General features: G+C 42.6%; 1 protein-coding gene across 2 annotated transcripts in view; it reads right to left on the bottom strand.

The window, feature by feature from the left end:
* The window catches only part of UHRF1BP1 (UHRF1 binding protein 1), an 82,031-nt gene that overhangs the window by 19,297 nt on the left and 34,799 nt on the right, over positions 1-27,935 (bottom strand). For both annotated transcript variants that reach the window (XM_025381789.1, XM_025381790.1), the window contains exons 5-14: positions 22,362-22,551; positions 21,910-22,050; positions 21,308-21,478; positions 20,423-20,615; positions 3,892-3,978; positions 3,186-3,356; positions 2,674-2,813; positions 2,143-2,284; positions 1,682-1,875; positions 28-1,475 (exon numbers count right to left, since the gene is read on the bottom strand). In XM_025381789.1, coding sequence (XP_025237574.1) covers positions 28-1,475; positions 1,682-1,875; positions 2,143-2,284; positions 2,674-2,813; positions 3,186-3,356; positions 3,892-3,978; positions 20,423-20,615; positions 21,308-21,478; positions 21,910-22,050; positions 22,362-22,551 — 2,877 coding nt within the window. The remainder of the gene's footprint in view (positions 1-27; positions 1,476-1,681; positions 1,876-2,142; positions 2,285-2,673; positions 2,814-3,185; positions 3,357-3,891; positions 3,979-20,422; positions 20,616-21,307; positions 21,479-21,909; positions 22,051-22,361; positions 22,552-27,935) is intronic.

Raw genomic sequence — 27,935 nt, 5'->3', positions numbered from 1 at the left:
GACTGAAGGAGGCACAGAACCACTTACTTGGCTGGCGGGAGGGACAACATCTTGTGCATGGTGGAGGTCATTCGATCTCTGCCCAAACTGAAGGCATCCTTAGTCAGGGACACAGCTTCCTTGGTGAGGTCCATGGTGGCATGTAGAGCCTCCTTGGTGGCATCCTTGGTCATGTCAATAGCACTTGACAATTCTCCCTCAATGTTCTTCAAGGGGATGAGCTCACCCTGTCCATTCACAGCAGTCTCCCTGCCAGCCGGGGGCTTCAATGCAGCTGGTGAGCTGGAGGCTTGGATTCTGCTCAGTTTTTTAGCCTGTAGGGACTCTACTGCCTCATGGCCCTTCCCTGCCAGCTGCTGGGCAAGTGGACCTGAGTCCTGCAGTTCTCCATTGCTATGTGGCCTCTCCTGGGATACATCCTGATTTTCAGTGATACTTTCCTCCAGGACCTTCTCAGGGCTTGCTGGGCCCTGGTCTGATGAGTCATCAGACTTCAGTTCCCGATCCTCTGAAGGAGATAGCTCTGAATCTACGAGGCTAGTACTATCTGAGCCTGCAGAGTCAGCATCGACAGCACCAGGGGCAGGATGCATAAGCAGAGCCACCTCAGCACTGGGAAAGAGAACTCCAATGCAAGCTGTCTGGTCCTGCAGGGGAGACCCAGTCATTGACTCTGTATCCTTAGTCAGCTGCTCCTGAAGCCTCTGCAGCACCTCCTTCAGGCGAAGCAGAGCCAAGTACTGGTAGTGGTCAAGTCTCACACGGACATGGGCCGGGGAATGTACAAGCATATGAACATCTGCTACATCCTCCAGTTCTGTCAGAGGCCCTTTGTTGTCTACACCACTACTGCCTTCTTTAAAAATTTCCATGACTTCTGTAAGTCCTGATAAGCTTTTCAAGTCATGCTCAGTCTTTGACCGCTGATGGGACATAGAGTCAGGGGCAAGAGCCTCAGACTGGACAGGACTTCCAAAGCTGGCTGATGGTTTCAGCCTCCCCTCTGAGGCCAAAAGGAGCTTCTGTGCCTGGGCTTGCTGCCAGCGGAGGGGTAGGCAGGCCCAAATAGACAGGGGGAAGGGGGCTACAAAATTCAAGGTATGGCCTTTGAAGTTTTCTGTTCCCTCAAAGTCCAAGGAGATCTGGGTAAAGTGGACAGACCAGAGATCCCGGGAAGCCTTAGGCCTCTGGGGAGGGAGGGTATTAGGCTGAGACAGGCAGGAATCCATCTGAAAGGCATGATGCAAAAAAAGCATGTGCAGAAGGCTAAAGCCACCCGGAACCTTCGGAAAGTGATCATAATTGGAATGAAAGAACTCAGCAGCAGCAAAACCCCGGAAGAGACTCTGGAGGTCTGAACAACTACAATGTGGGGCATGACGTGTATTGGTGGCAATCATGCCTGATGCAGAGAAGACAAGGGCCTGGGGACGATGCAACTCTGCCCGCTCTCTCTTTTCCAGTGGAAAGCTCACCTTCACAGAGAAAATGAAACACAATTCAGAATGGTCATCTGAGTATCTCAGCATCCTGCTATTAATACACATGTAAAAGATCATTTGGGCTCTGAAACTATTTTCTTACTTCCACAAAATGGACACAGCAAAATCATGGATTATGTCCATTGAAAAAATGCAGCTGTGGCTACCAGCAGGGGATAAAAGTCATACTCTCCCCTCACCTTCAACCAGAATGCATCTAGTCGGATGTCCAAATGTTCATCTTTCTGACTTGAATCTTCCAGCTTGTAGATAGCTTTAAACTGCTCCAAGCTGCGGTATAAATCCAGGCAAAAGAGGTTTCCCCACAGCAAACTGACAGGATCCATAGTAAATGTCAGACCATTTAACTGAATGTAAAGATTAGGACAAGGGACTGGAAAGCAGAGGAAAAAACAGAAACATAACTGTAAACAACTCTGTAAAAAGCAATAGCGAGGCTCTTACCACCTAATATTAACTATATTATGAACAGAGCAAAGGTACACATTTATACAGGGCACAGTGTTTAACAAAAGTGTACTAAATTTACTCAAACACTGAAAACTCCTAAAAACAAATAAAAATGTAAGTAGTGGCCCGAAGGCTGACAAATGGGAAAAGCATGAGCTAGACAGAAGAAATAGCCAGCCTAGATGCTTACCTGGAAGCTCCTGATTATCTGGGAAGTAATACTCCGTGAACTCAATATGAATGGCAGAGACCTGGGTGGGGAGGTTGTGAAGTTTCCGACTGCAGGAAAGGAGGGTAGATGGCTTTTTACTTGGCTGTCCAGCGGTGGAAACCTAAACAATCACAACTTACTGTTAGTATCAACAATCAAACTTAGAGCAGACCTCCATTTCCACTTAGGAAGCATAAAGCCTCTACCGTCCCTCCAAAATCTGTCACGGGGAACACAGTGCATTTCACACATATTCCAGGCCTTCTCACACCTGCCTCACGCTCTACATGAGTTAGTTTTTTCAGCGGGAGGTTCAAAGCAAAGCATTCACAGTAAAACTGGGGGAACTCCCAAGTCCTGATCTCACCAGCCCTGCTCAGAAAGAAACAGACCAAACTATTAATCTTCCCAGAAGTGAGGTAGATAGTCCCCAAATTCCAAAACTTTGTTCATACTGTTCCAGTTGCCTTCCAAGTAAACTGCTCCACCTCTTTCCAACCATGTCCTCACCTGGTGGATGTCCAGGTCATCCACCCGTACCACCAGGCAGCTAGAGCGTAAGCGGTTCCATGCTGGAGGCCGAAAGGCAGCCTGTCTGCCCTGAGAGGGGCTTCTCTCAAGAGGGTGCTTTCGAGGACTGGAAAGAGAATCTAAATAAAAATAAGGTGGGAAAAAGAATCCGATACATTCAACTCTCATTATTAATAGAATTAGGAAAGTAAAAATCCTAAGATCATTAACGCTATATGTAGGAAAGAGAGCTTAACACTGTCTAGCTCCTAGATGAACTCAAAAATATTATTCTTAAGACCAAGACAACAGTCTACTGAATAGAGATGATGACATCAACACTGCGGCTATCCCTGGGGTCAAAGAGGTCTCTGTAAAGAAAAAAGTCACTGATGTCTCTTCATTAGATACAGTTGGGATAATCAGCTAGTTCTTGCTTGATCTTCACTGTTATTCAAAGATAAATGGCAAGAAGCTAAGCAACTGGAGTCTTCCAGTTCCTCATAACCCACCTGCTCTTCTCCGAAAGGGAGAGTCTACTCCCAGGTGCCAGGGTGGTTTCAGACCTGTCTCTTCATGCCACTTCTCCATTTTGCTCTGAAATTCCATCACCAGCTTCTGGGCCCACTGGCCTCGGGTCTCCATGGCCTCACAGTGGCGTACCCAATGTTTGCAGCTATCACCTGTGCAAAGAAGAAGTGAAAAGATCTTAGCCGAAGATCTTGATGAATGTTCCAATTTTTCCTTTCCGTCAGGATAGTCATAGTTCAGAATCTGATTCCTCACCCACGGTCCAGAAATCTCTGGGATAAGTAAAAATTATTCAATGATAGGTTGCACATTCTTCTGGATTCCATATGTGATTTTTCCCAAAGGCTCCCTAAAGGCAAGCTGTTGACTGCTGCCATATTTGACGATGGACTACTGGAGAGGCTCTAACACTAGTGGAAGCGAGGGGCTGAGAGTAGAATCAAAAGCAATATCTCAGGCCCTAGATATCTCCCCTACTCACTTTCTCTCATTACTGATAAAGAATCATCAACAGTGGAAGCTGCAAGTTTCCAGATGTCCTCTTGAAGAGGGGTATCTCTAACACCCCTCTGAGCATGCACTGCAATCTCTGGCAACCTCCTGTTAAGCAGTCAGGGATGAATCCAGGAATCTGCCCTCAATATTTTGGGCTATGCTAGAATTGGCCCCATTCAGAGTTTTCCTAACCTGCCCAGTGGAAAGGGTAATAGTCAAACGCCATCTTGCGGAAGGTAAGCTGCATGGCACCACCCATGAGTCTGTTTGCAGAGACACCTATAAAATAAAAATACAGGTGAATGGCAGTGGAAGGAACAAAGAGGCCAAAACACCAACTCAAGCATGCAGAAGTCCTCTTAAGGACTGGCTTCAAAGCCCGGCTGATAACACGGTACGGCCAAGAGGCCACGATGTGAGGTGATTTGCAAGGCTGAGGCCCTCTTTTGAGTTACAACAGCCAATGGACATGCTCTAAAAGATCCAAAAGAAAGTATATTCCATTGTATCTGTAAATGGTTGCCAGACTTCCAGAAAGGCAAAAGAAACCACCAAACTCAGGATTCAGAAATTGCAGTCCTAGGTTTCCCAGACACACTCTAGCCTTGACTGTTTCTCCAATCCCAGTTTTATTTCCCCTCAATACAACACACGAAGAGGCAGAAGCCAAATTCCCCCAAAACATAACCTACATTATTTCCTTTCATATCCTGGCCTCAGAGCTAAAGCTGTTACATTAGACAATGATTATATACTATACACACAAAGTACCACGGAATGCTAAAAACACTACACAAACAGGGACATTATAAAACAAACACATAGAATATTATAGGTAAACTGAAATTTTTAGCAATAAGCCAAACATTACACTATGTTTACCATGAATTTACATTTAATTCTTACTAAATGAATGAATTTTCCATGTTTCTATCATCTCTCTCCAATTAGACTAAAGAACTGTAAAAGTAGAAACGATGTATTCCACATGTGTGTATTGTCTGGGTCACCCTATTCAACTTCCAGCCTGTCTCCTACTAGTATATCTAGCATAGAGCCTTGTAAGTAGTAGATGCTCAAAAATATAAGAGAAAACACCACAGAAATGAGTGAAGGGAAATACCATGGAATTCTCTAGGTGTAAGCTTGCATACCTTCAACCAGTAAGGTCATTTCCATCCAATCGACATTTTGCCATCCCAAATTCTCCTAACAAGAGAGACCCCTATACAGTGTTTCTGTTTCTCAACTCTTCATAATCACCCCAAGTTGGCTTTTAAGATATTTTTTTCCTAATTGCCCTCTCTCCATGAAATGTTAATACCACAAATACATGTTAATGTACTATATGTGTGTATATATATATATATATATATGCTTTAACATTTTAAAAAGAGTATGTATAAAGCATGTTCTTTTTATTCATTACTGGGTTACAAAATGCGAAATAATTTTTAAGTTAAAAGTTAAATTAACATTTTAAAAAGATATTAATATTTAACTTCACAACTGTATTTGCTAAGTTTTAGTTTTATGTATATATTATAATGTTTCAAGTTAAACATGCAAAAGATCAACTTATATAAATATATAATAGCAATATAATCAAAATTTTAAATATTCTAATTTTTTTCAGCAAATGAAAAACAATTAAAATTTTTTAATTTTTTTTCTTTTTTTTTGAGACGGAGTCTCACTCTGTTGCCCAGGCTGGAGTGCAGTGGCACTATCTCGGCTCACTGCAACCTCCGCTTCCTGGGTTCAAGCGATTCTCCTGCCTCAGCCTCCTGAGTAGCTGGGATTATAGGCATGCACCACCATGCCCTGCTAATTTTTCTATTTTTAGTAGAGACGGGGTTTCACCATGTTGGTCAGGCTGCTCTCCAACTCCTGACCTTGTGATCCACCTGTCTCAGCCTCCCAAAGTGTGGGGATTACAAGCATAACCCACCACACTCAGCCAAAAATTTTAATCTCTTAAAATTATTTTTAGTGAACATAACCTTTAACTTTTGCTTGATATAAGAAAATACCTGGCCAGGCACTGTGGCTGATGCCTATAATCCCAGCACTTTGGGAGGCCGAGGCGGGTACATCACTTGAGGTCAGGAGTTCGAGACTCAGCCTGGCCAACATGGTGAAACCTCATCTCTACTAAAAATACAAAAATTAGCAGGACTTGCTGGCACATGCCTGTAATCCCAGCTACTCAGGAGGCTGAGGTAGGAGAATCACTTGAACCTGGGGAGGCAGAGGATGCAGTGAGCTGAGTGAGATGGCATCACTGTACTCCAGCCTAGGTGACAGAGCAAGACTGTCAAAAAAAAAAAAAAGAAAGAAAGAAAAGAAAAGAACTTTTAGAGGAGGAGGTAGAGCAAGATGGCCAAACACATCCCCTCCAGTGATTATCCAGCAAGAACATCAAATTGAACAACTATCCAGGCTGGGCATGGTGGCTCATTCCTGTAATCTCAGCATTTTGGAAGGCTGAGGTGGGCCTGGAAAACAGGGCAAAACTGCTCCCCCTGCCACAAAAAAAAATTTTTTTAATAGCTGAGTATGGTGGGGCATGCCTGTAGTCCCAGTCGGGAGTCCTAGCGTCAGTCAGAAGGCTGAGGCAGGAGGATCCCCTGAGCCTGAGAGTTTACTCCAGTGAGCTGTGATTGCACAACTGCACTCTAGCCTGCTTGGCAATGGAGCAAGACCCCGTCGCAAAAAAACAAACGAAAAATAACTATCCACACAGGAAATCATCTTCATAAGAACCAAAAATCAGATGAGTGATCACAGTACCCAGTTTTAACATCATATTACAGAAAGATGCCCCAAAGAAGGTAGAAAACACAGTCTTGAATTGCCAACACCACTCTACCCCCAGTCTCCTGGCAGTGGCCTCATGGCACAGACAGCATCCGTGTGCTTTGGGGAGAGACCTCATAGTAATTATGGGACTTTGCATTGGAACTCAGTGCTGTCACAGCAGAAAGCCAACACAGGGCAGAATTCTGCCAGTGCCCACAGAGCATTTAGACCAGCCCTAGTCAGAGAGGAATCATCCATCCCGGAGGTTATTAGAGGTTATTACCTGAGTTCTGGCTAGCCCTACCACTGCATGCTCTAGGATCCTTAAGAAATTTGAAAAGCCACAAGGATTGTTAATTCCTGAGCAACTATTGGTGCTATGCTGGGATCAGAGCCAGTGGACTTGGGGTGCAAGTGACCTAGCGAAACATCAGCTGGGATAGCCAAAGGAATGCTTGCATCACCCTTCCCCCAACCCCATGCAGCACAGTTTGCAGCTCTGGGAGAGACTGCTTCCTGCACTTGAGGAGAGGACAGGAGAGGGGTGGATACAGAGGACTTTGTCTTGTGATTTGGATACCAGCTCAACCATTACAGAACAGGGCCCCAGGCAGAGTCCTGAGGCCCTCATTCGAGGCCTCTAGCTCCCAGATGACATTTCTAGATACAACAGATCCTGGGTCCGAATGGAACCCACTGCCTTGAAGGGAAGGACCCAGTCCTGGAGGGATTCATTGCCTGCTGACTAAAAGGCCCTTGGGCCTTGAATAAACATGAGCAGCACCTAGACAGTATTCGCCATGGGCCTTGGTTGAGACCCAGGGCTGTGCTGGCTTCAGGTGTGATCTGGTGCACTCTTATTTGTGGTGGCCACAAGGAGAGACAACTCCTGCTTGAGGAAAGAAGAGAGAAGAGAAAAGGGGACTTTGTCTTGCAGCTGGGTACCAGCTCAGCCATAGTGGGGTAGTGTACCAAGTAGGCTCCTAGGGTCCCCGATTCCAGGCCTTAGCTCCTAGATGACATCTCTGGACCTGCCCTGGGCCAGAGTGGGGCCCACTGCCCTGAAAGGAGAGACCTAGACCTGAGAGCATTCACCACAAGCTGACTGAAGAGCTCTTGGGCCTTGAGTAACATTCAAAGGAGCTTCAATATGTCTGGCAGCAGACTTCTCAGTCTGCTAGGAGAGAGAGGCATGACATATTTAAAGTGATGAAGGAAAAAAACTTTTTTTTTTTTTTGAGACTGAGTTTTGCTCTTGTTGCCCAGGCTGGAGTGCAGTGGCACGATCTCGGCTCACCACAACCTCCGCCTCCCAGGTTCAAGCGATTCTCCTGCCTCAGCCTCCCGAGTAGCTGGGATTACAGGAATGTACCACCATGCCCAGCTAATTTTGTATTTTTTTTTTTAGTAGAGACAGGGTTTCTCCATGTTGGTCAAGCTTGTCTCGAATTCCCAACCTCAGTGATCTGCCTGCCTTAGCCTCCCAAAGTGCTGGGATTACAGGCATGAGCCACTGCGCCAGACCAGGAAAAAATTTTTATCCTAGAATAGTATATCCATGAAAATATGCTTCAGACATGAAGGAGAAATACTTTCCCAAACAGAAAAGGCTGAGGGATTTCATCAACACCAGATGTGTCCTACAAGAAATGCAAAAGGGAGTTCTTCAATCTGAAAGAAAAGGACGTTAACGAGCAATAAGAAATCATCTGATGGTATAAAACTCACTGAAAATAATAATTACAGAGACAAATACAGAATATTATAACCCTCTGATTATGGTGTATGAACTACTCATATCTTGAATAGAAAGACTAAAAGATGGACCTATCAAAAATAACTACAACAACTTTTCAAGACACAGACAGTATAATAAAATATAAAGAAAAACAACAAAAAGTTAAAAACCAGGGAGATGAAGTTAGAGTTTTTGTTAATTTCCTCTTTGCTTGTTTGTTAGTTGGTTTGTTTTTGTAATCAGTGCTAAGTTGTCATCAGTTTAAAATAATGGGGTATAAGATGTTATTTGTAAGCCTCGTGGTAATTTCAAATAAAAAACAAACTGGCTGGGTGCAGTGGCTCACGCCTATAATTAGCCAGTTGTGGTGGTGCATGCCTGTAGTCCTTTGGAAGGCCAAGACAGGTGCATCACTTGAGGCCACGGGTTTGAGACCAGCCTGGCCAACATGGCGAAACCCCGTCTCTACTGGAAATCCAAAACTTAGCTGGGTGCAGTGGTGCATGCCTGTAATCCCAGCTACTCAGGAGGCTCAGGCACAAGAATTGCTTGAACCCAGGAGGCGGAGGTTGCAGTGAGCTGAGATCATGCCACTGCACTCCAGCCTGGGTGACAGAGCAAGACTTTGTCTCCAAAACCAAAAAAAAAAAAAAAAAGAAAGAAAAAATCTACAACAGATGCACCAAAAAAAGCAAGAAACTAAAATGTAGCACTAGAGGAAATCACCTTCACAGAAAGGAAGACAGGAAGGAAAGTCAGAAGGAAAAGAAGACCAGAAAACAAATTAAATGACAGGAACAAGTCCTTACTTATCAATAATAACATTGAATGTAAATAGACTAAACACTCCAATCAAAAGACATAGAATGGTTAAATAGATTAAAAAACAAAACCCAATGATCTGTTCTCTACAAGAAACACAATTCACCTACAAAGACACAAATGGACTGAAAAATAAAGGGATGGAAAAAGGTATTCCATGCAAATTAAAACTAAAAAAAGAGAAAGAAATAGTTACATATATATATACACACACACACACACATCTATATACACATATATATACACACATATATACACATATATCTATATACATATATACACACACACACACACACATTTATATTTTTTTGAGACTGAGTCTCACTCTGTCACCCAGGCTGGAGTGCAATGGCACGATCTTGGCTCATTGCAACCTCCACCTCCTGGGTTCGAGCGATTCTCCTGCCTCAGCCTCCCAAGTAGCTGGGATTACAGGCACCTGCCACCACGCCAAGCTAATTTTTGTAGTTTTAGTAGAAACAGGATTTTGCCGTGTTAGCCAGGCTGGTCTTGAACTCCTGACCTCAAGTAATCTGCCCCCCGCTCAGCCTCCCAAAGTGTTGGGATTGCAGCCATGAGTCACCGCACCCAGCCCTGAATTTTTTTTTTTTTTTTTTGAGACAGGGTCTTGCTCTGTTGCCTGGGCTGGAATGCACTGGTGCAATCATGGCTCACTGCAGCCTTTACCTCCCGGGCTCAAGCCTATAATCCTAGCATTTTGGGAGGCCAAGGCAGGCAGATCCCTTGAGTCCAGGAGTTCGAGACAGGCCTGGGCAACACGGCAAAATCTCATCTCTACAGAAAAAAAAAAAAAAAAAAAATTAGCCTGGCGTGGTAGTGCATGTCTGTAGTCTCAGCTAGTTAGGAGGCTGAGGTTGGAGGATCATCTGAGCCCAGGAGGCAGAGGATGCAGTGAGCCGAGATTGCACCACTGTATCCAGCCTGAGTGACAGAGTAAGGCTCTCTCGAAAAAATTTAAAAAAAGAAGAAGAAAGGAAAAAAAGAAAAGTAGAAAAATTTCAAGTACATAACCTCTTGATACATCTTAAAGAACTAGAAAAGCAAGGACAAACCAAATCCAAAATTAATAGAAGAAAATAAATAATAATAAATAAAAAAGATCAAGCAGAAATAAATGAAACAAAAATAGAAAAGATCAACAAAATAAAAAGTTTTTTTGAAAAGATAAACAAAATTGACAAACTTTTCCCCAGACTAAGAAAAAAGAGAGAAGACCCAAATAAATAAAATGAGAGATGAAAAAGGAGACACTACAACCAATACTGCAGAAATTCAAAAAATCAATAAAGACTACCATGAGCAATAAATTGGAAAACCTAGACGAAAAGGATAAATGCTTAGCTATATACAGCCTACCAAGATCAAACCATGAAGAAATCCAAAACCCGAATAGACAACAGCAAGTAATGAGATCAAAGGTATAATAAAAAGTCTCCCAGCAAAGAAAAGCCCAAGACCCGATAGCTTCACTGCTGAATTTTACCAAACATTTAAAGAAGAACTAATACCTATCCTATTCAAACTATTCCAAAAAAACAGAGGAGGAAGGAATACTTCCAGAATCATTCTGTGAAGCCAGTATGCTCCGATAACAAAATCAGACAAAGACACATCAAAAAGAAAACTTCCTACATGAAAGTGTTCTTGGGGAAAAAAAAAAAAAAAAGAAAAAGAAAAGAGAAAACTACAGGCTAATCTTCCTGATGAATACTGATGCAAAAATCCTCAAAAAAATACTAGCAAATGGAATTCAACCACACATTAAAAAGACCATTCAACCTGACCAACTGGGATTTATCCCAGGGATTCAAGGATGATCCAAATATGCAAAACAATCTATAAGATAAAACATATCACAGAATGAAGAACAAAAATATATGATCATTTTACCTGATACTGAAAAAGCACTTGATAAAATTCAACATCCCTCATGAGAGAAAACTTCCAAAAACTGTGTATGGAAGGAACATAACTCAACATAATAAAACACATATACAACAGACTTGTACCTATTATCATACTCAATGGGGGAAAACTGAAAGCCTTTAAGATTTGGAACAAGATAAGGAGGCCCACTTTCACCACTGTTATTCGACATAGTATTGGAAGTCCTAGCTACAGCAACCAGACAACAGTAAGAATAGAGTATCCAAATTGGAAAGGAAGAAGTCAAATTATCCTTGTTTGCAGATGATATGATCTCTTATATTTGAAAAAATCTAAAGACTCCACCAAAAAACTATCAGAACCAATAAACAAATTCAGTAAAGTTGTAGAATATAAAATCAACACACAAAAATCAGTAGCATTTCAATATGCCAACAGCAAACAATCTTAAAAAGAAATCAAGAGAGTAACCCCATTTACAATTCCTAAGTTTATAGGAATAAACTTAACCAAAGAAGTGAAAGATCTCTATAACAAAACTATTAAAACACTGATGCAAGAAACTGAGGAGGGCTAGGCTCATGCCTGTAATCCCAGCACTTTGGGAGGCCAAGGCAGGTGGATCACTTGAGGTCAGGAGTCCGAGACCAGCCTGGCCAACATGGTGAAACCCCATCTCTACTAAAACTACAAAAATTAGCCAGGCGTGGTGGTGGGTGCCTGTAATCTCAGCTACTCCAGAGGCTGAGGCAGGAGAATCACTTGAACCCGGAAGTGGAGGATGCAGTGAGCTGAGATTGCACCACTGCACTCCAGCCTAGGTGACAGAGCAAGGCTCTGTCTCAAAAAAGTGGAAGCGAGGAAAGCAGGGAAGGGGAGGGGAGGGGAGGGAAGGGGAAGTGAGGGAAGGAAGGAAGAAAAGAAAAAAAAACTGGACACAAAAAAATGGAAAGATATTCCATGTTCATGGATTAGAGAATCAACATTGTCTATACCACCCCAGCAACCTACAGCTTCAACGCAATCCCTATCAAAATACCAATGACTCCAGACTGGGTGACATAGGGAGACCGCATTTCTATAAAAACTGTAAAAATTAGCCAGGCATGGTGGTGTGCACGTGTAGTCCCAGCTATTCAGGAGGCTGAAGTGGGAGGATCACTTAAGCCTAGGAGGTTGAGGCTGCAGTGAGTCATGATTGTACCACTGCAATCCAGCCTGGGCAACAAAGCAAGACCCTCTCTCAAAACAAAAATAGATACCAATGATAGTCTTCGCAGAAATGGGAAAAATAATCCTAAAATGTATATGGAACCACACACACACAAAAAGAAAACAGAACAGCCAAAGCCAGCTGAGCAAAGAGAACAAAACTGGAGGAATCATGTTACCTGACTTCAAATTATACTATGGTGCTATAACCAAAACAGCATGACATAAAAACAGACATTCAGACTAATGGACAAAATAAAGAACTCAGAAACAAATCCATACATCTACATCTACAGTGAACTCATTACTGACAAAGGTATTAAGAACATACATTGGGGAAAGGATGGTCTTTTCAATAACTGGTTCTAGGAAAACTGGATATCCATATGTAGAAGAATGAAATTAGACCCCTATCTCTTGCCATACATGAAAATCAAATCAAAATGGATTAAATACTTAAGTCTAAGGCCTCAAACTATGAAACTACTACAAGAAAACACTGGGGAAACTCTCCACAACATTGGTCTGGACAAAGATTTCTTGAGTAATGCTCCCAAGGTACAAGCAACCATCGCAAAAATGGACAAATGGGATGACATTAAGTTAAAAAGCCTCTGCACCGAAAAAGAAGCAGACAACAAAGTGAAGAGACAACCCACACAATGGGAGAAAACATTTGCAAACTATTCATCTGGCAAGGGATTAATAACCAAAATAAATACGGAACTTAACAGGAAAAAAAAATCTAATAATCCAGTTAAAATGGGCAAAAGACCTGAATAGACATTTATCAAAAGAAGACATACAAATGGCAAATAGGCATATGAAAAAGTGCTCAATATCATGGATCACTAGAGAAATGAACATCAAAACCACAATGAGGCTGCGTACAGCGGCTCATGCCTGTAATTCTAGCACTTTGGGAAGCTGAGGCAGGTGGATCACTTGAAACCAGGATTTCAACACCAGCCCAGCCATCATAGTGAAATCCTATCTACTAAAAATACAAAAATTAGCCTGTCATGGTCATGAGTGCCTGTAATCCCAAAGTCAGAGGTTGCAGTAAGCTGACATCTTGTCACTGCACCCCAGCCCGGGCAACACAGCAAGACTCTGTCTCAAAAACAAACCAGGCTTGGCGCGGTGGCTCACGCCTGTAATCCCAAACACTTTGGAAGGCCGGAGTGGGTGCATCATGAGGTCAGGAGATCGAGACCATCCTGGCTTACATGGTGAAACCCCGTCTCTACTAAAAATACAAAAAAAATTAGCCAGGCATGGTGGCGAGTACCTGTAGTCCCAGCTACTCGGGAGGCTGAGGCAGGAGAATGGCGTGAACCTGGGAGGTGGAGCTTGCAGTGAGCTGAGATTGTGCCACTGCACTCCAGCCTGGGCAACAGAGTGAGACTCTGTCTCAAAAAAAAAAACAAAACAAAACAAAATAAAACTACAATGAGATGTCATCCTACCCCAGTAAAAAATGGCTTTTATTCAAAAGATAGGCAAAAACGAATGGTGGCAAAGATGTAAAGAAAAGGGAACCCCTGGACACTGTTGGTGGGAATGTAAATTAGTATAACTACTATGGAGAAGAGTATGGAGGTTCCTCAAAAAACTAAAGATAGAACTACCGTATGATCCAGCAATCCTACTACTAGGTATTTTTCCAAAGGAAATGAAATCAGTATGCCCAAGAGATATTTGCACTCTCATGTTTACTGCAGCACTATTCATAATAGCCAAGATTTGGAAGCAACCTAAGTCAACAATAATTTATTGTACATTTAAAAATAACTAAAAGAGGCCAGGCGCAGTGGCTCACGCTTGTAATCCCAGCACTTTAGGAGGCCGAGGCGCGTGGATCACAAGGTCAGGAGATCGAGACCATCCTGGCTAACATGGTGAAACCCTGTCTCTACTAAAAATGCAAAAAATTAGCCGGGCGTGGCGGCGGGCGCCTGTGGTCCCAGCTACTTGGGAGGCTGAGGCAGGAGAATGGCGTGAACCCGGGAGGCGGAGCTTGCAGTGAGCCAAGATCATGCCACTGCACTCCAGCCTGGGCGACTAAGCTAGACTCCGTCTCAAAAAATAAAAAAAAAACAAAAAAAAATAACTGAAAGTAAAATTAGAATGTTTGTAACACAAATAATAAATGCTTGAGGTGATAGATAACCAATTAACCTTGATGTGATTATTACGTATTATATGCCTGTATGAAAATATCTCCTGTATCCCATAAACATATAACCTATTATCCATAAAAATTAAAAAGTAAAAAGAAAATAACTTTTAAAACTATTACTCATTCAGATAGTGTCAACATTTTTTCAGCACTTGATTAACTTAACGATGAATTGAATAACTTTTACAGAATTAAATAATAAAACATAAACTATTTTCTGAATTGTATATAGACATGCGGGCAAAAAAAAAACAAAAACAAAAATAAAAATAACATAGACCAGGTGCAGTGGCTCACACCCTTAATCCCAACATTTTGGGAAGCCGAAGCAGAAGGATAGCTTGAGCTTAGGAGTTCAAGACCAGCCCTGGTAACATAGCAAGACCTCATCTCTACAAAAAATACAAAAATTAGCCAGGTGTGGTGACACATGCCTGTAGTCCCAGCTACTTGGGAGGCTGAGGTGGGAAGATCGTTTGAGTCTGGGAAGTTGAGGCTTCAGTGAATTATGATCATGCCATGACACTCCAAACTGGGCAACAGAATAAGACCCTGTTTCAAAAAAATAAGTAAATAAAATTTTAAAATAAAGTATTTTCATGTAATACTCAAAGTTCAAATCACAAAAGTACTGAGGATCAAACATAAGTAACACTAGCAAAGCAGCCAACAGCAGCCAACAGGCAGTTGCAGGCCACCTCTTACCATATAACTTTGAGATGGAGCAACTGATTGAGAGAAAGTCCTCTAACCACAGCCATCTGCTTGTCATAGTTTGTAACACTGATCTTCCACACATTTTGTATATCTTCCATGAACTCACTGTCAATGCTGCTCACGTAATACCCAAGAAAACCCAGTGAGATAAATTAAGTACTAAGGAATAAAATTTTGTCAGTCAGGTTAAACTTTATTTTTTACTTTTTAATTTTTTTTAAAAAATAGAACACCTGGGCTCAAGCAATCTTCCCATCTCAGCCTCCCAAAGTGCTGGGATTACAGGTGTGAGCCACCATGCCTGGATGGGTTAAGCTTTAGAGGGCCACAGATGATTGTTCTATCTAAGATCCCCACTGCACCCCTGAAACCAATTTTTGATTTCCAGACTAGGCAAATATCAAAAATAGATTAGTGGTTGCTTAGGAATTCGAAATGGGGTGTGACAGCAAATGGATACAGGGTTTCTTTTAGGAGAAACAAAATGTTCTAAAATTAGATCATTGAGATGGTTATACAACCCTATGAATATATCAAAAAACACTGAGTTATATATTGTAAATGGATGAACAGTATGGTATGAGACTGCATCTCAATACAGCTTCAAAGAAAAGAGCCAATTTTCACCTGTTTGGGGTGATATCATCTCAGCTGAAAATCCATAACCTAGGCTACTGGAGGAAGAAGGTTCCACAACCATGCTTCCTCTGCTGGAGCTGCTTAGAGCTAAAAGAACAATAAACTACATGGAATGAGCATATTATAGAATGGTGTAGAATTGGAATCAAATATAATTAACAATTATCGACATATCTAATTGTAAACACATAATCATATATGAGACATAAATGGTAAATAGTGTATATAAATGACTATAATTCTCTAGTGAACTAGTGGGAAGAGGATAGCCTGCCCTTAAAAAAGAGAAATAAGGAAAGTTTTTGGCTAACAGGCTTTACCCTAAGAGAAAACAGTTAAAAAGCAGGTGGTACTCTCTTCCCTATCAACCACCAATCTTCTCTCAGAAGCCTGAAATGTGAGCTCCAGTTTGATTTTTTTCTTTTTTTTATTTTCTGGGGGAAGCCTTACTTCTATCTTTGCCATCCAGTTTGATTTTAAAAGACAGTGCTGTCCCACCTCAAGACAGTGCTGACCCCAATGACCCATCCAGTTTCCGATCATTTCACCTCTAATACCAAGGGATAGGTGAGCATGTTAGTCAGCAGCTCCAACATCCAGGCCATCATACCCCTTAATTTTAAAAAAGCAGCAGGTGTAGCCTTCAAGTAGTCTCTAGAGCAGCACTGTCCAAAGAACTTTCTGTGATCATGGAGGTGTTCTATGGCTTATAGACTATACTGAGCAATTGAAATGTGGCTAGAGCAAATAAAGAACTAATTTTAATTTTAATTAACATGAAAATGAACCTTTAATTGTAATTTTCATTTTAATGTAAATAGCTGCATGTGGCAATTTAATACCATATTGGACAGATAATTCTAAAGTAATGATATCTAATAGAAACATAGACTGGGGCTGGGCGCACTGGCTCATGCCTGTAATCCCAACACTTTGGGAGACTGAAGTGGGCGGATCACTTGAGGTCAGGAGTTCAAGATCAGCCTGGCCAACATAGTGAAACTCCACCTCTACTAAAAATACAAAAAAATTAGCCAGGCATGATGGCAGGCACCTATAGTCCCAGTTACTCGGGAGGCTGAGGCAGGAAAATGGTATGAACCTGGAAGGCAGAGCTTGCAGTGAGCCGAGATTGCGCCACCGCACTCTGGCCTGAGCAACAGAGCGAAACTCTGTCTCAAAAAATAAAAATAAAAAGTGAAATTAATGGTAATAATATTTATTTATTTATTTATTTATATTTATTTTTGGAGACAAAGTCTCGCTCTTGTCCCCCAGGCTGAAGCACGATGGTGCAATCTTGGCTCACTGCAACCTCCGCCTCTTGGGTTCAAGCAATTCTCCTACCTCAGCCTCCTGTGTAGGTGGGATTACAGGTGCCTGCCACCATGCCCAGCTAATTTTTGTTTTTTTGTTTGTTTGTTTTTTAAGTGGAGACGGGGTTTCACCATGTTGGCCAGGATGGTCTCGAACTCCTGACCTCAGGTGATCCACCGCCCTCGGCCTCCCAAAGTGCTGGGATTATAGGTGTGAGCCACCAAGCCTGGCCAATAATATGTATTTAAACCAATATACCCAAATGTTATTTCAACATAGAATCAACATGAAAATAATTATTGAGGTGGTTTACACTCTTTTTTTGGTACCATATTGTAAAGTACACGGATGTGCTTTGGTCAAGGAATATGCCTAGGCAGATGTCCAGGCCTGCATGACTCAGCAAGTTTAGAGCACCGTATAACTCCACCTGTTATCACAGCCATGTAGCCATAACATAGGAAGGCCATCCCTTGGCCCTGTACCACTATTGTCTGTAAAAGGCATAACTGCCCTGCTGATGCTAAGCTCTTGGGGCTCAGTTTGGCACAGCACAGCATGGCACGGCTCTTGTGCAGGCGCTGGCGCCCAGAGAGAGTGAAGCTACTGACCCCTGTAAGGGAGACTGGCTGTCTGGCAGACAGGCAGGGGAGAGCCAGGAACTGGGTTGTGCCCAGAGGGAAAGAGTTAAGCTGCTCACCATGAAGGCAAGGGAGAGCCACCCACGCAGCTCTATGTATGGGAGCACCCGGAACAAGCAGCTGGGACAGTGTGAGAGAGCTGTTGATGAGAGAGCTAGCTGCTAAATAAAAGTACGTTTCACCTGCCTACCCCCCGATCCGCATTGCCCCCCCGACCAAGTGTTCTTTCAGCTATCTGCCCATCCACCCACTCCCCTCAACCTCAGCATGGGCTGGAACCTAACCCTGGGCATGACATTTGGCATAGTCATGGACCTCACACATATCTTTGAAATCCAATGTTTATTTTACCTTTACAGAACATCTCAATTTGAATCAGCCACATTTCAAGTGCCCAGTAGTCACATGCGGTTAGTGGCTACTGTACTGGACAGAACAACTCCAGAAAGTCTTGAAGCCCTTCCTATATTACCTAGTTATCCCTTCCCCTCTCTCCCCAAATCCCAGACAGAGTTACAAGAACTCTCCCTGATCTCTGCCCCACACCACACCTGGGTATGGCAGGCTGCGAATTATTCCCATATTTTAAAATGTCTCATCTAAAACTTCCTCAAATTCCACCAAAAAGATCAATATAGTTTAATAAATGAATGGTAAAGCTACAGTCATTCACATCTTTGTATGGATTACAGAACTCTGGCACTTGAAGAGAACCGTACTAAACATTCCTCATCAAGGGACAGGGTGAAACTCAATCGTGTACTCTTAATTAGGACTTCTGAAACAATTAAAAACAAAATCTAAACAAACAATCAAAGCAAAAAATACCCAAAGCCTTTAGGTAACACTTGGAAGAAAAAACTAAACAAAATAATACTTGTTTTAGTAACAAACTTCCAAAATGAGTGAGTGGCAAATTATTTTCTGTGGTGGCAAAAACAATCTTTGCACTGTCATTGCTCCTTTCTTTCCTTTCAGAATGAGAGTAGAGGAGGGTTGAAATAACTTCAAGACCAAGGAATAGTCAAGCAGGAGAGGCAGGGCTGCTTGATGCCCCAGAAGAAATGAATAGGCAGGTCACCCAAGGAAACTGAGTCAAGATTCTTTTTTGAACCAGGATTTCACTGTGTCACCCAGGCTGGAGTATAGTGGCACAAATCATGCCTCACTGCAACCTCGAGCTCCTGGGCTCAAGCAATTCTCCCACCTTAGCCTCCTGAGTAGCTAGAACTATAGGGACACACCACCATACCTGGCTAATTACTTTTTTAAAAGATGGAGTCTCACTATATTGCCCAGGCTGGTCTCAAACTCCTGGGCTTAAGCGATCCTCCCACCTCAGCCTCCCAAAGTGTTAGGACTACAGGTGTGAGCCACTGCAGCTGATCTATGGCTAATTTTTAAATTTTTTGTAGAGAAAGGTTTTGCCATGTTGCCCAGGCTGGTCTCAAACTACTAAACTCAAGCAATCCTCTCACCTCAGCCTCCCAAAGTATTGGGATTACAGGCATGAGCCACTGTGCCTGGCCAGTGAATCTAGATCTTATTATAAGGTAAACAAAGCCTTCAGAGAAGATAAGCCAGCAAGAGAAAAATCTATTTAATACCATATGTAAGCATCAAAAACCAAGAGCTGATGGCAAAGGAGAGCTTAAAGGGAACACAGAGATAGTTTTGAAGAAACAAGCAGCAGTGTAATAAAACTTAATATTAGCCTATAATCAAGGTCCTCCAAATTCAGCATATTGGCTCATTTGAGCCTGACAACAACTTTTTTTTTTTTTGAGATGGAGTCTCGCTCTCTCGCCCAGGCTGGAGTGCGGTGGCCGGATCTCAGCTCACTGCAAGCTCTGCCTCCCGGGTTTACACCATTCTCCTGCCTCAGCCTCCCAAGTAGCTGGGACTACAGGCGCCCGCCACCACGCCTGGCTAGTTTTTTGTATTTTTTTAGTAGAGACGGGGTTTCACCGTGTTAGCCAGGATGGTCTCGATCTTCTGACCTCGTGATCCGCCCGTCTCGGCTTCCCAAAGTGCTGGGATTACAGGCTTGAGCCACCGCACCCAGCTGACAACATCTTTTGAGGTAAATGAGTGAGACATGATTTAACTCAGTTTCATGAATGTGGAAACTCAAAACAGGTTAAGCAGAAGATTAAGTGATTTCCCCACGGCTCATAAAGGAAAGCAATGAGTCAATTAGTTTTTTTCATTCTGAATAAATGTAAACATATACATAATGCCAGTTGTTCTAAGTATGTCGAGATTACAGCATAACCTTGCTTGGGAAGAGAACATTTACACACAATAAATATTTAAACTGATCCCACATCTAAAAATTCTGAGGTTTCCTATAGTTGAATTTACTTACCTAAAATCTCACCCCAGTCGTTTTCAACCTCTGATAAGCATTAGGATTGCCTAAGGAACTTTGGTGAGGGGGAAAAAAAGTTTACACTGCTTGAACTCTACCACGGAAGACTCTAATTTAGAGGTATTTGGGGACAGGCCCAACATCTGTATTTTATTAAGTATGACATGTGGTTCTACTGCACCCTAAAGGCTGAACAGCCCTCAAACAAACAGGGCTACCACAGGAAGGCTGAAGCCCAAGGAATGCCTGTGATTAAGGGAAGCCAACCAAAGTACTCCACAGTGTCTTTTGAAAAGAGCCTTCATCCCCAGGCTCTGCCCAGAACTAGACAGTAACGTGGACCACCCAGCCCAGGCTCAGGCCTCATGGGGTACCTGGCTCTCGGGACTGGCTATCATCACAAATGTGCAGGTCCAGGCGGGAGATGAGCAGATGGTAGGAGGACTCTTTCACATCAAATTTCTCAAAGTACTGGCTGAGGCGGCTGCTGCTGCTGTTGCTGTTGCCCTGGCTGCCACCAAATGCCTGGGCCCAGGACTGCTGGGCACTGGGAGCTGGTGGGGTGATCTACATGTGACAGAGAGAGAAACAGGAAGTCCAGACCCTGAAAAGATCCTTTGTAGGCTTTCTTTAAGCTTTGGTCCAGCCTGAGGAAAACCACAGTTTAGCAAGATGTTCCTTCCCTCTCATAACTGTTGGCCTAGTAGCTCACTTAGGTCTGTTTCAATTATATCACCCAAACTCCCAAAGCCTAATTATAATTAAAATCTAATAACTGTTGGAATACAGTTCATAGTTCTGAATTGCCCTCCCGGCTCTCGCCCACCAGGTCTTAGTGGACTGATGCTAAAACATTTCCTCTAGGATGTCTTCCCTAAATGCTCTCTTTTAGCCTGTGTAGTGAGATGCCTCTTCTTTGTGCTCTCATGGCATATTGTTTATTCTATTACAGCATTTATCACACCATACTGTAATAACTCATTTATGGTCCATCTTTCAAGACAGTGAGACCCCCAAGGACAGGAACAAGAGGTGTATTCCATTTTTCTTCTCCAGTGGCCAGCACTGTATACTTAATACACTGGAGGTACCCAGTGAACAGAATAAATAAAAAATCAGAGGTGCAGGCAAAGCCTATGAATACCCAGAAGTAAACGACAAATTTCCCAAATAAAGTCTAGATTCCACCTACATTAGTATGAGTTAGGTCTGGCCTACTGAGTCCCTAGCACACCAGGGGTGTCTGTTTTATCTCTAACCTGTACAGGTTCAGGGGCCAGGCTCTTTCTTTGCTGGGCTGACTTCTCCATGGCTTCACTCAGTGACTCTGCATACTTCATCATAGCCTTGAGCTGTGAGTCAGTTAGCACCCAGAGCAGGTCATCCAACAGGAACATCAGCTTGGAGGATATCACATTGCAATCTTTGGTCTGAGGAAGCCACAGACAACATGGGGTTTATTACCTTGTTCATTCCAACTTTCAAAGTGTTGCCCAATCAGTTTCAGAAGCGGCTTTTCAATCTCCAATATGTGAAAGTATCAAGCACTTTGGAGAGAGAATTTCTTACAAAACTACTAAAGTTTCCTTCATTTAAAAAAAAGCAGCAATAGTCAACTGCCAGGTGCCTATGTCAGTGTCCCTACATATGGGTAAAAATTGCAGTTTCCAAAACTAAGAAAACAGGAAGGTAGAAACATTCTATTACTAGAGCATGTTGGGCAACACTGAATTATAGGCCTTCCCCTTTCAACTGCCATTCCAGGGGCCAGTAACATTCCAAACAATAAGGGAATACCAAATCCAGGCTGTCTCATAGTATAAGAGATGGAAGTTTTCATGAGGCCAGAGAACACACTTACTCTTCTTTTGAGGGCTATTTGGATCCTGCCTTGGTTTGTAATAAGCCTCAATGGAGTGGTGACTGGGTCTTGATCACCATTGTCTGTAGCATCTGCCTCAATTCGGAGTGTTTGCCAAGTTATTTCCTTAAATGTTAAAACCTGGAAGGAGAGAAAGTAAAATCCTTCATCCTGTGAATGAAATTAACCAAGAAGCAAGAAGTCCAAGGAAAAAAAAACTGGCAAAGCAGAGACTCCCAGCACTCTCAGTTGGGATCCCACCAAGAAAAAGCAGTGAATTGGGGATCCATAATTAAGGAAAGGATGTAGCAGTAACACTGGACAGAAAGGCCTCTGGGCTCCCAGGAATGGGGAACATTTGAGGAAATCCACAAAGTGGGAATAATATCCTTTAATTAGTCCGACTTTGAATCCCTCCCCATTCTCTCCCCTCACAATGACGGGGCTGTCACCTCTCCTCGGCGGGGGTCAGTGATGCGGGTAAGGCGAAGGTCACTCTGCTGCCAGTGGGGGTTGACACTATAGCCCTGGAGCTGCCACAATTCAAAAGAAGCGTGGAAGGCCTTGGAGTGAATCTTGATGGTGATAGAATTGACGATGATGAACATCCCTTCCACCACCTTTTCGGCAAAGCCATATTCACTACAACAAATGAGGCAGACCAACAATCAGAATCATGGGAGACTTTCTGCACAGTCTTTATGCGGGATGTTTAAATTATTTTATAATGATAATACAGTAGTCTTTTTTTTATTTTTCTGAGACAAGGTCTCGCTCTGTTACCCAAGCTGGAGAACAGTGGCATGAGCACAGTTCACTGCAGCCTTGACCTCCTGACCTCAAGTGATCCTCTCATCTCAGCCTCTGAAATAGCTGGGATCACAGGTATGAGCCACTGTGCTTGGCTGCAGTACTTTTTTTTTTTTTTTTTTTTTTTTGAGATGGAGTCTCACTCTGTCGCCAGGTTAGAGTGCAGTGGCGTGATCTCGACTCACTGCAATCTTCACCTCCCAGGTTCATGGTATTCTCCTGCCTCAGCCTCCCGAGTAGCTGGGAGCCACGTGCCACCAAGCCCAGCTAATTTTTGTATTTTTAGTAGAGATGGGGTTTCACCATGTTGGCCAGGATAGTCTCGATCTCTTGGCCTGGTGATCTGCCCACCTCGGCCTCCCAAAGTGCTGGGATTACAAGCGTGAGCCACCGTACAAGGACAGTACTTTCTTTAATGATAAATTTTTTTTAAAGAATGGAATAAAAGAGAAAGAGTTGACCTTGAAACAATCTCCCTCCTGTTAGAAAGAATAAATTGATAAATCTTTTTATAGACCACAAACTATGTAATATTTAGATAATGTCTGTGAGGGGAAGTATAACTACAGAAAAGAGACATAGGGTTTCTACAAAATCTTCAAAGACACGACAGCAAGACCTGGTCTCAAAAAAAAATAAAAAATAAAAAAAAATCTTCAAAGATGGAGCATACTCTGCAAAGGTAGTGGAAAGAAAAGCAGTACAGCCAGGTGAATAAGAGGTTCAAAATCAGTCCCACCTTGACCCTGTCAAATACAGTCATCCCTTGGTATGTGAAAGTACTGGTTCCAGGACCCCCCCAATACCACCTCATGTACCAAAATCTGCTCAAATCCCACAGTCAACCCTGAGGGACCTGCATATATGAAAAGTCGACTATCCATGTGGGTGGCACCCTGCAATATTTTTGATCTGCATTTGGTTGGAAAAAATCTGCATATGCATGGGCCCATGCAGCTCAAACTTGTGCTATTCAAGGATCAATTGTGCTTCCCAAAGAATATAGCTATACTTCCACAGTGAGAGGACAGAAATGGCAAAAGGAGAGGAATGAAGGACATAAAGTCCCTCTAGATGTGAAGAAAACAGCAATTCTTGACATGTAGGTGAAATCATTGCTCATTACAAGAGATAAAAGGAGGTCTGAAAATTCAAACTGAAAAAAAATATATATATTTGGAATTGATGTCATCAAGAACTAGTATCCCTAATGTATAAAGAACTTCAAAAAACAGAGAGAAAAAAGAGCAAGAGCCTGACAGAAGTGGGACCAAGTATGGACAGGTCACAGAAGAAATAAATGCAAATATATATTAAACATAAAGAGGCTGTGTACAGTGACTCACACCTGTAATCCCAGCACTTTAGGAGGCCAAGGTGGAGGATCATTTGAGCACAGGAGTTTGCGACCAGCCTGGGCAACAAAGGGAGATGCCCTCTCTACAAAAACTCTCTACAAAAACATTTAAAAATTAGCCAGGTGTGGTGGTACATGCCTGTAGTCCCAGCTACTTGAGAGGCTGAGATAGGAGAATCGCTTGAGCCCGGGAGACTGAGGCTGCAGTGAGCCAAGATTGCGCCACTGCACTCCAACCAGGGTGACAGAGTGAGACTCTGTCTCAGTAAAACAAAAAAAAAAAGAAAAAGGAGAAAAGAAAAAACGCTGGGCACAGTGGCTCATGCCTGTAATCCTAACACTTTGGGAGGCTAAAGCGGGCATATCACTTGAGCCTAGGAGTTTGAGCTCGGCCCAGCAATATAGTGAGACCTGGTCACTACAAAAAATAGAAAAAATTAGCCAGGTACGGTGGTACATGCCTTTGGTCCCAGCACCTTGGGAGGCTGAGGCAGGAGGATCACCTGAGCCTGAAGAGGTCTAGGCTGCAATGAGCTGTGATCGTGACACCACACTCTAACCCGAGTGACAGAGTGAGATCCTGTCTCAAAAAAAAAAAAAAAGAGAAAGAAAGAAAAAAAGGCCGGGTGCAGGGGCTCACACCGTAATACCAGCACTTTGGGAGGTAGAGGTGGGCAGATCGCGAGGTCAAGAGATCAAGACCATCCTGGCCAACATGGTGAAACCCCGTCTCTACTAAAAATACGAAAATTAGCTAGATGTGGTGGTGCACACCTGTAGTCCCAGGTACTCAGGAGTCTGAGGCAGGAGAATTGCTTGAACCCGGGAGGCGTGAGCCGAGATCACGCCACTGCACTCCAGCCTGGTGACAGAGCAAGGCTCCGTCTCAAAAAAAAAAAAAAAAGAAAGAAAATGATCCTCAACCTCACTCATAAATCAAAACTATGCTGAGAGTCACTAGATTTATGACAAAGGTGACAGTGCAGTGTGAAAAAGATAGTTTTTTCAATAAATGGTGCATGGTCATTTTGCAGCTATCCATAAAGAGAAAAATTAATATTGATGCCTACCTTCACCAAACAAAAAAAAAAAATCAGTTCCAAGACGGACTAGAGATTTAAATGTGAAAAGCCAAACAATAAAGCTTTTAGAAGAAAATATAGGAGACTCTCTTCCTGCCTTAGGATAGAAAGATTCCTTAAACAAGATACAAAAATTGCTAACCATAAAGTGAAAAAAAAGATATACTGGACTACATCAGAATAATTTCTGTTCAATAATTTAAAAAAATTAAGAGTGGGCCGGGCACAGTGGTTCGTGCCTGTAATCCCAGCACTTTGGGAGGCCGAGGCAGGTGGATCACCTGAGGTCAGGAGTTCGAGACCAGCCTGGCCAACATGGTGAAACCCCATCTCTACTAAAAATACAAAAATTAGCTAGACGTGGTGGCAGGCACCTGTAATCCCAGCTACTCAGGAGGCTGAGGCAGGAGAATCACTTGAACCCAGGAGGTGGAGGTTGCAGTGAATTGAGATTGTGCCATTGCACTCTAGCCTGAGTGACAAGAGCAAAACTCCGTCTCAAAAAAAAAAAATTAAAAAAAAAAAAAATAAGAGTGATCAGTATCTTAGTATTCCGTACAGAGTAGAAGATATCTGCAATACATGTATCTAACCAAGTACTTGTTTTCAGAATATACAAAGAATTTCTACAAATTAAGAAAAATACAACCCAAAGATAAATGAGCAAAACACTTACACAAGTGCTTTATGAAAGACAATATCCAAAATTCCAATAAACCAATCATTGGAAAAATATAAATTAAACCATAATGTGATACAACTACACACCCACCAGGATGATTAAAATGAAAAGATAGACAATACCAGATATGGAGCAACTAAAACTTTTATGTAATGCTAGAGGGAAAACTGGTGCAATCACTACGAATAACTATATAGCAATATTTACAAAAACAGAACCATAACCCAGCAATTTTACTGCTAGGTATATAAAATAGAAACGTATATATATGTTCACAAGATATACATACAAGAAGGTTCACAGCAGCACTATTCTCTTTTATTACATATTTTTAACTTATATGCAGGAAAACTCATTCTTTGTGGTGTATGGCTTTGTGGGTTTTTTTTTTTTCCCCCCGAGAAAGTCTTGCTCTGTCGCCCAGGCTGGGGTGCAGTGGTGTGATCTTGGCTCACTACAACCTTTGCCTCCCAGGTTCAAGCAATTCTCCTGCCTCAGACTCCGGAGTAGCTGAGATTACAGGTGCATGCCACCACGCACAGCTAATTTTTGTATTTTTTTTTAGTAGAGATGGGGTTTCACCATGTTGGCCAGACTGGTCTCGAACTCCTGACCTCGTGATCTGCCCACCTCAGCCTCCCAAAGTGCCGGGATTACAGGTGTGAGCTACTGCACCCGGATGGCTCTGTGGGTTTTGACAAATACACGGAGTCATGATTGACCACCAAACTCATCAGAGAGAAGAGTTCTACAAGCCTGTAACCCCGGCATTTTGGGAGGCTGAGGCAAGTGGATCACCTGAGACCAGGATGAGACCAGCCTGGCTAACATGGCAAAACCCTGTCTCTGCTAAAAATACAAAAATTAGCCAGGAGAGGCCAGGCATGGTGGCTCACGCCTGTAATCCCAGCACTTTGGGAGGCCAAGGCAGGCAGATCACGAGGTCAGGAGTTCAAGACCAGCCTGGCCAACACAGTGAAACCCAGTCTCTAATAAAAATAAAAAATAAATAAATAAATAAATAAAAAACTAGTGAGGCATGGTGGCAGGCACCTATAGTTCCAGCTACTTGGGAGGCTGAAGCAGAAGAATCACGTGAACCTGGGAAGCGGACATTGCAGAGAGGCGAGATTGTACCACTGCCCTCCAGCCTGGGTGACATAGTGAGACTGTCTCGAAAAATAGAAAAAGTAGCTGGGTGTGGTGGTGGTGGCACATGCCTGTACTCCCAACTACTCTGAAGGCCGAAGTGTGAGAATCGCTTGAACCTGGAAGGCAGAGGTTGCAGTGAGCTGAGATCGCACCATTGTACTCCAACTTTGGCAACAGAACAAGACTCTGTCTCAAGAAACAAAAAAAAGAACCAGAAACTAGAAACGTCTACAACAAAACGGATTGTGGCATATGCAGGTAATGGAATGGTATACAGTAATGAGGAAGAATGAACTACAAATATATGTAACAAAATGGATGTCTCTCACAAACATAATGTTAAGCTAAAGTAGTAAGACACAAATGACTATACATTTACATAAAACAGCCATGCTGTAGCATATAACAGTACTTTATTCCTTTTTAAGGTTACAACATGCCTGAACCTTGAAAACATTATGCTAAGTGAAAGAAGTCAACCACAAAAGACCACATAGTATATTATTTCATTTATATAAATGTTCAGAATAGACATAGACAGTAGATGAGTGGTTGCTTAGGGCTAAGGCAGGGAAGAATGAGGAGTGACTGCTAATACGTATGGGGTTTCTCTTGGGTGATGAAAATGTTCTAAAATTGATTGTGGTCATGGTTGTACATCCCAGTGAATATAGTAAAAACCACTGAATTGTACACTTCACACGGATGAATGTTATGGTATATGAATTATATTTCAATAAAGTGTTTTCTAAATTATGCTGATTGTGCTGGCTTGGATTCTTTGATTTTCTTTCTTTTTTTTTTTTTTTTTTTTTTTTTGAGACAGAGTTTCGCTCTTGTTGCCCAGGCTGGAGAGCAATGGTGCAATCTCGGCTCACTGCAACCTCTGCCTCACAGGTTCAAGCGATTCTCCTGCCTCAGCCTCCCAAGTAGCTGGTACTAC

Source organism: Theropithecus gelada, chromosome 4 (genome assembly GCF_003255815.1).
Source record: "Theropithecus gelada isolate Dixy chromosome 4, Tgel_1.0, whole genome shotgun sequence".
Classification (NCBI taxonomy): Eukaryota; Metazoa; Chordata; class Mammalia; order Primates; family Cercopithecidae; genus Theropithecus; species Theropithecus gelada.
This window is presented reverse-complemented; position numbering and strand designations above follow the sequence as displayed.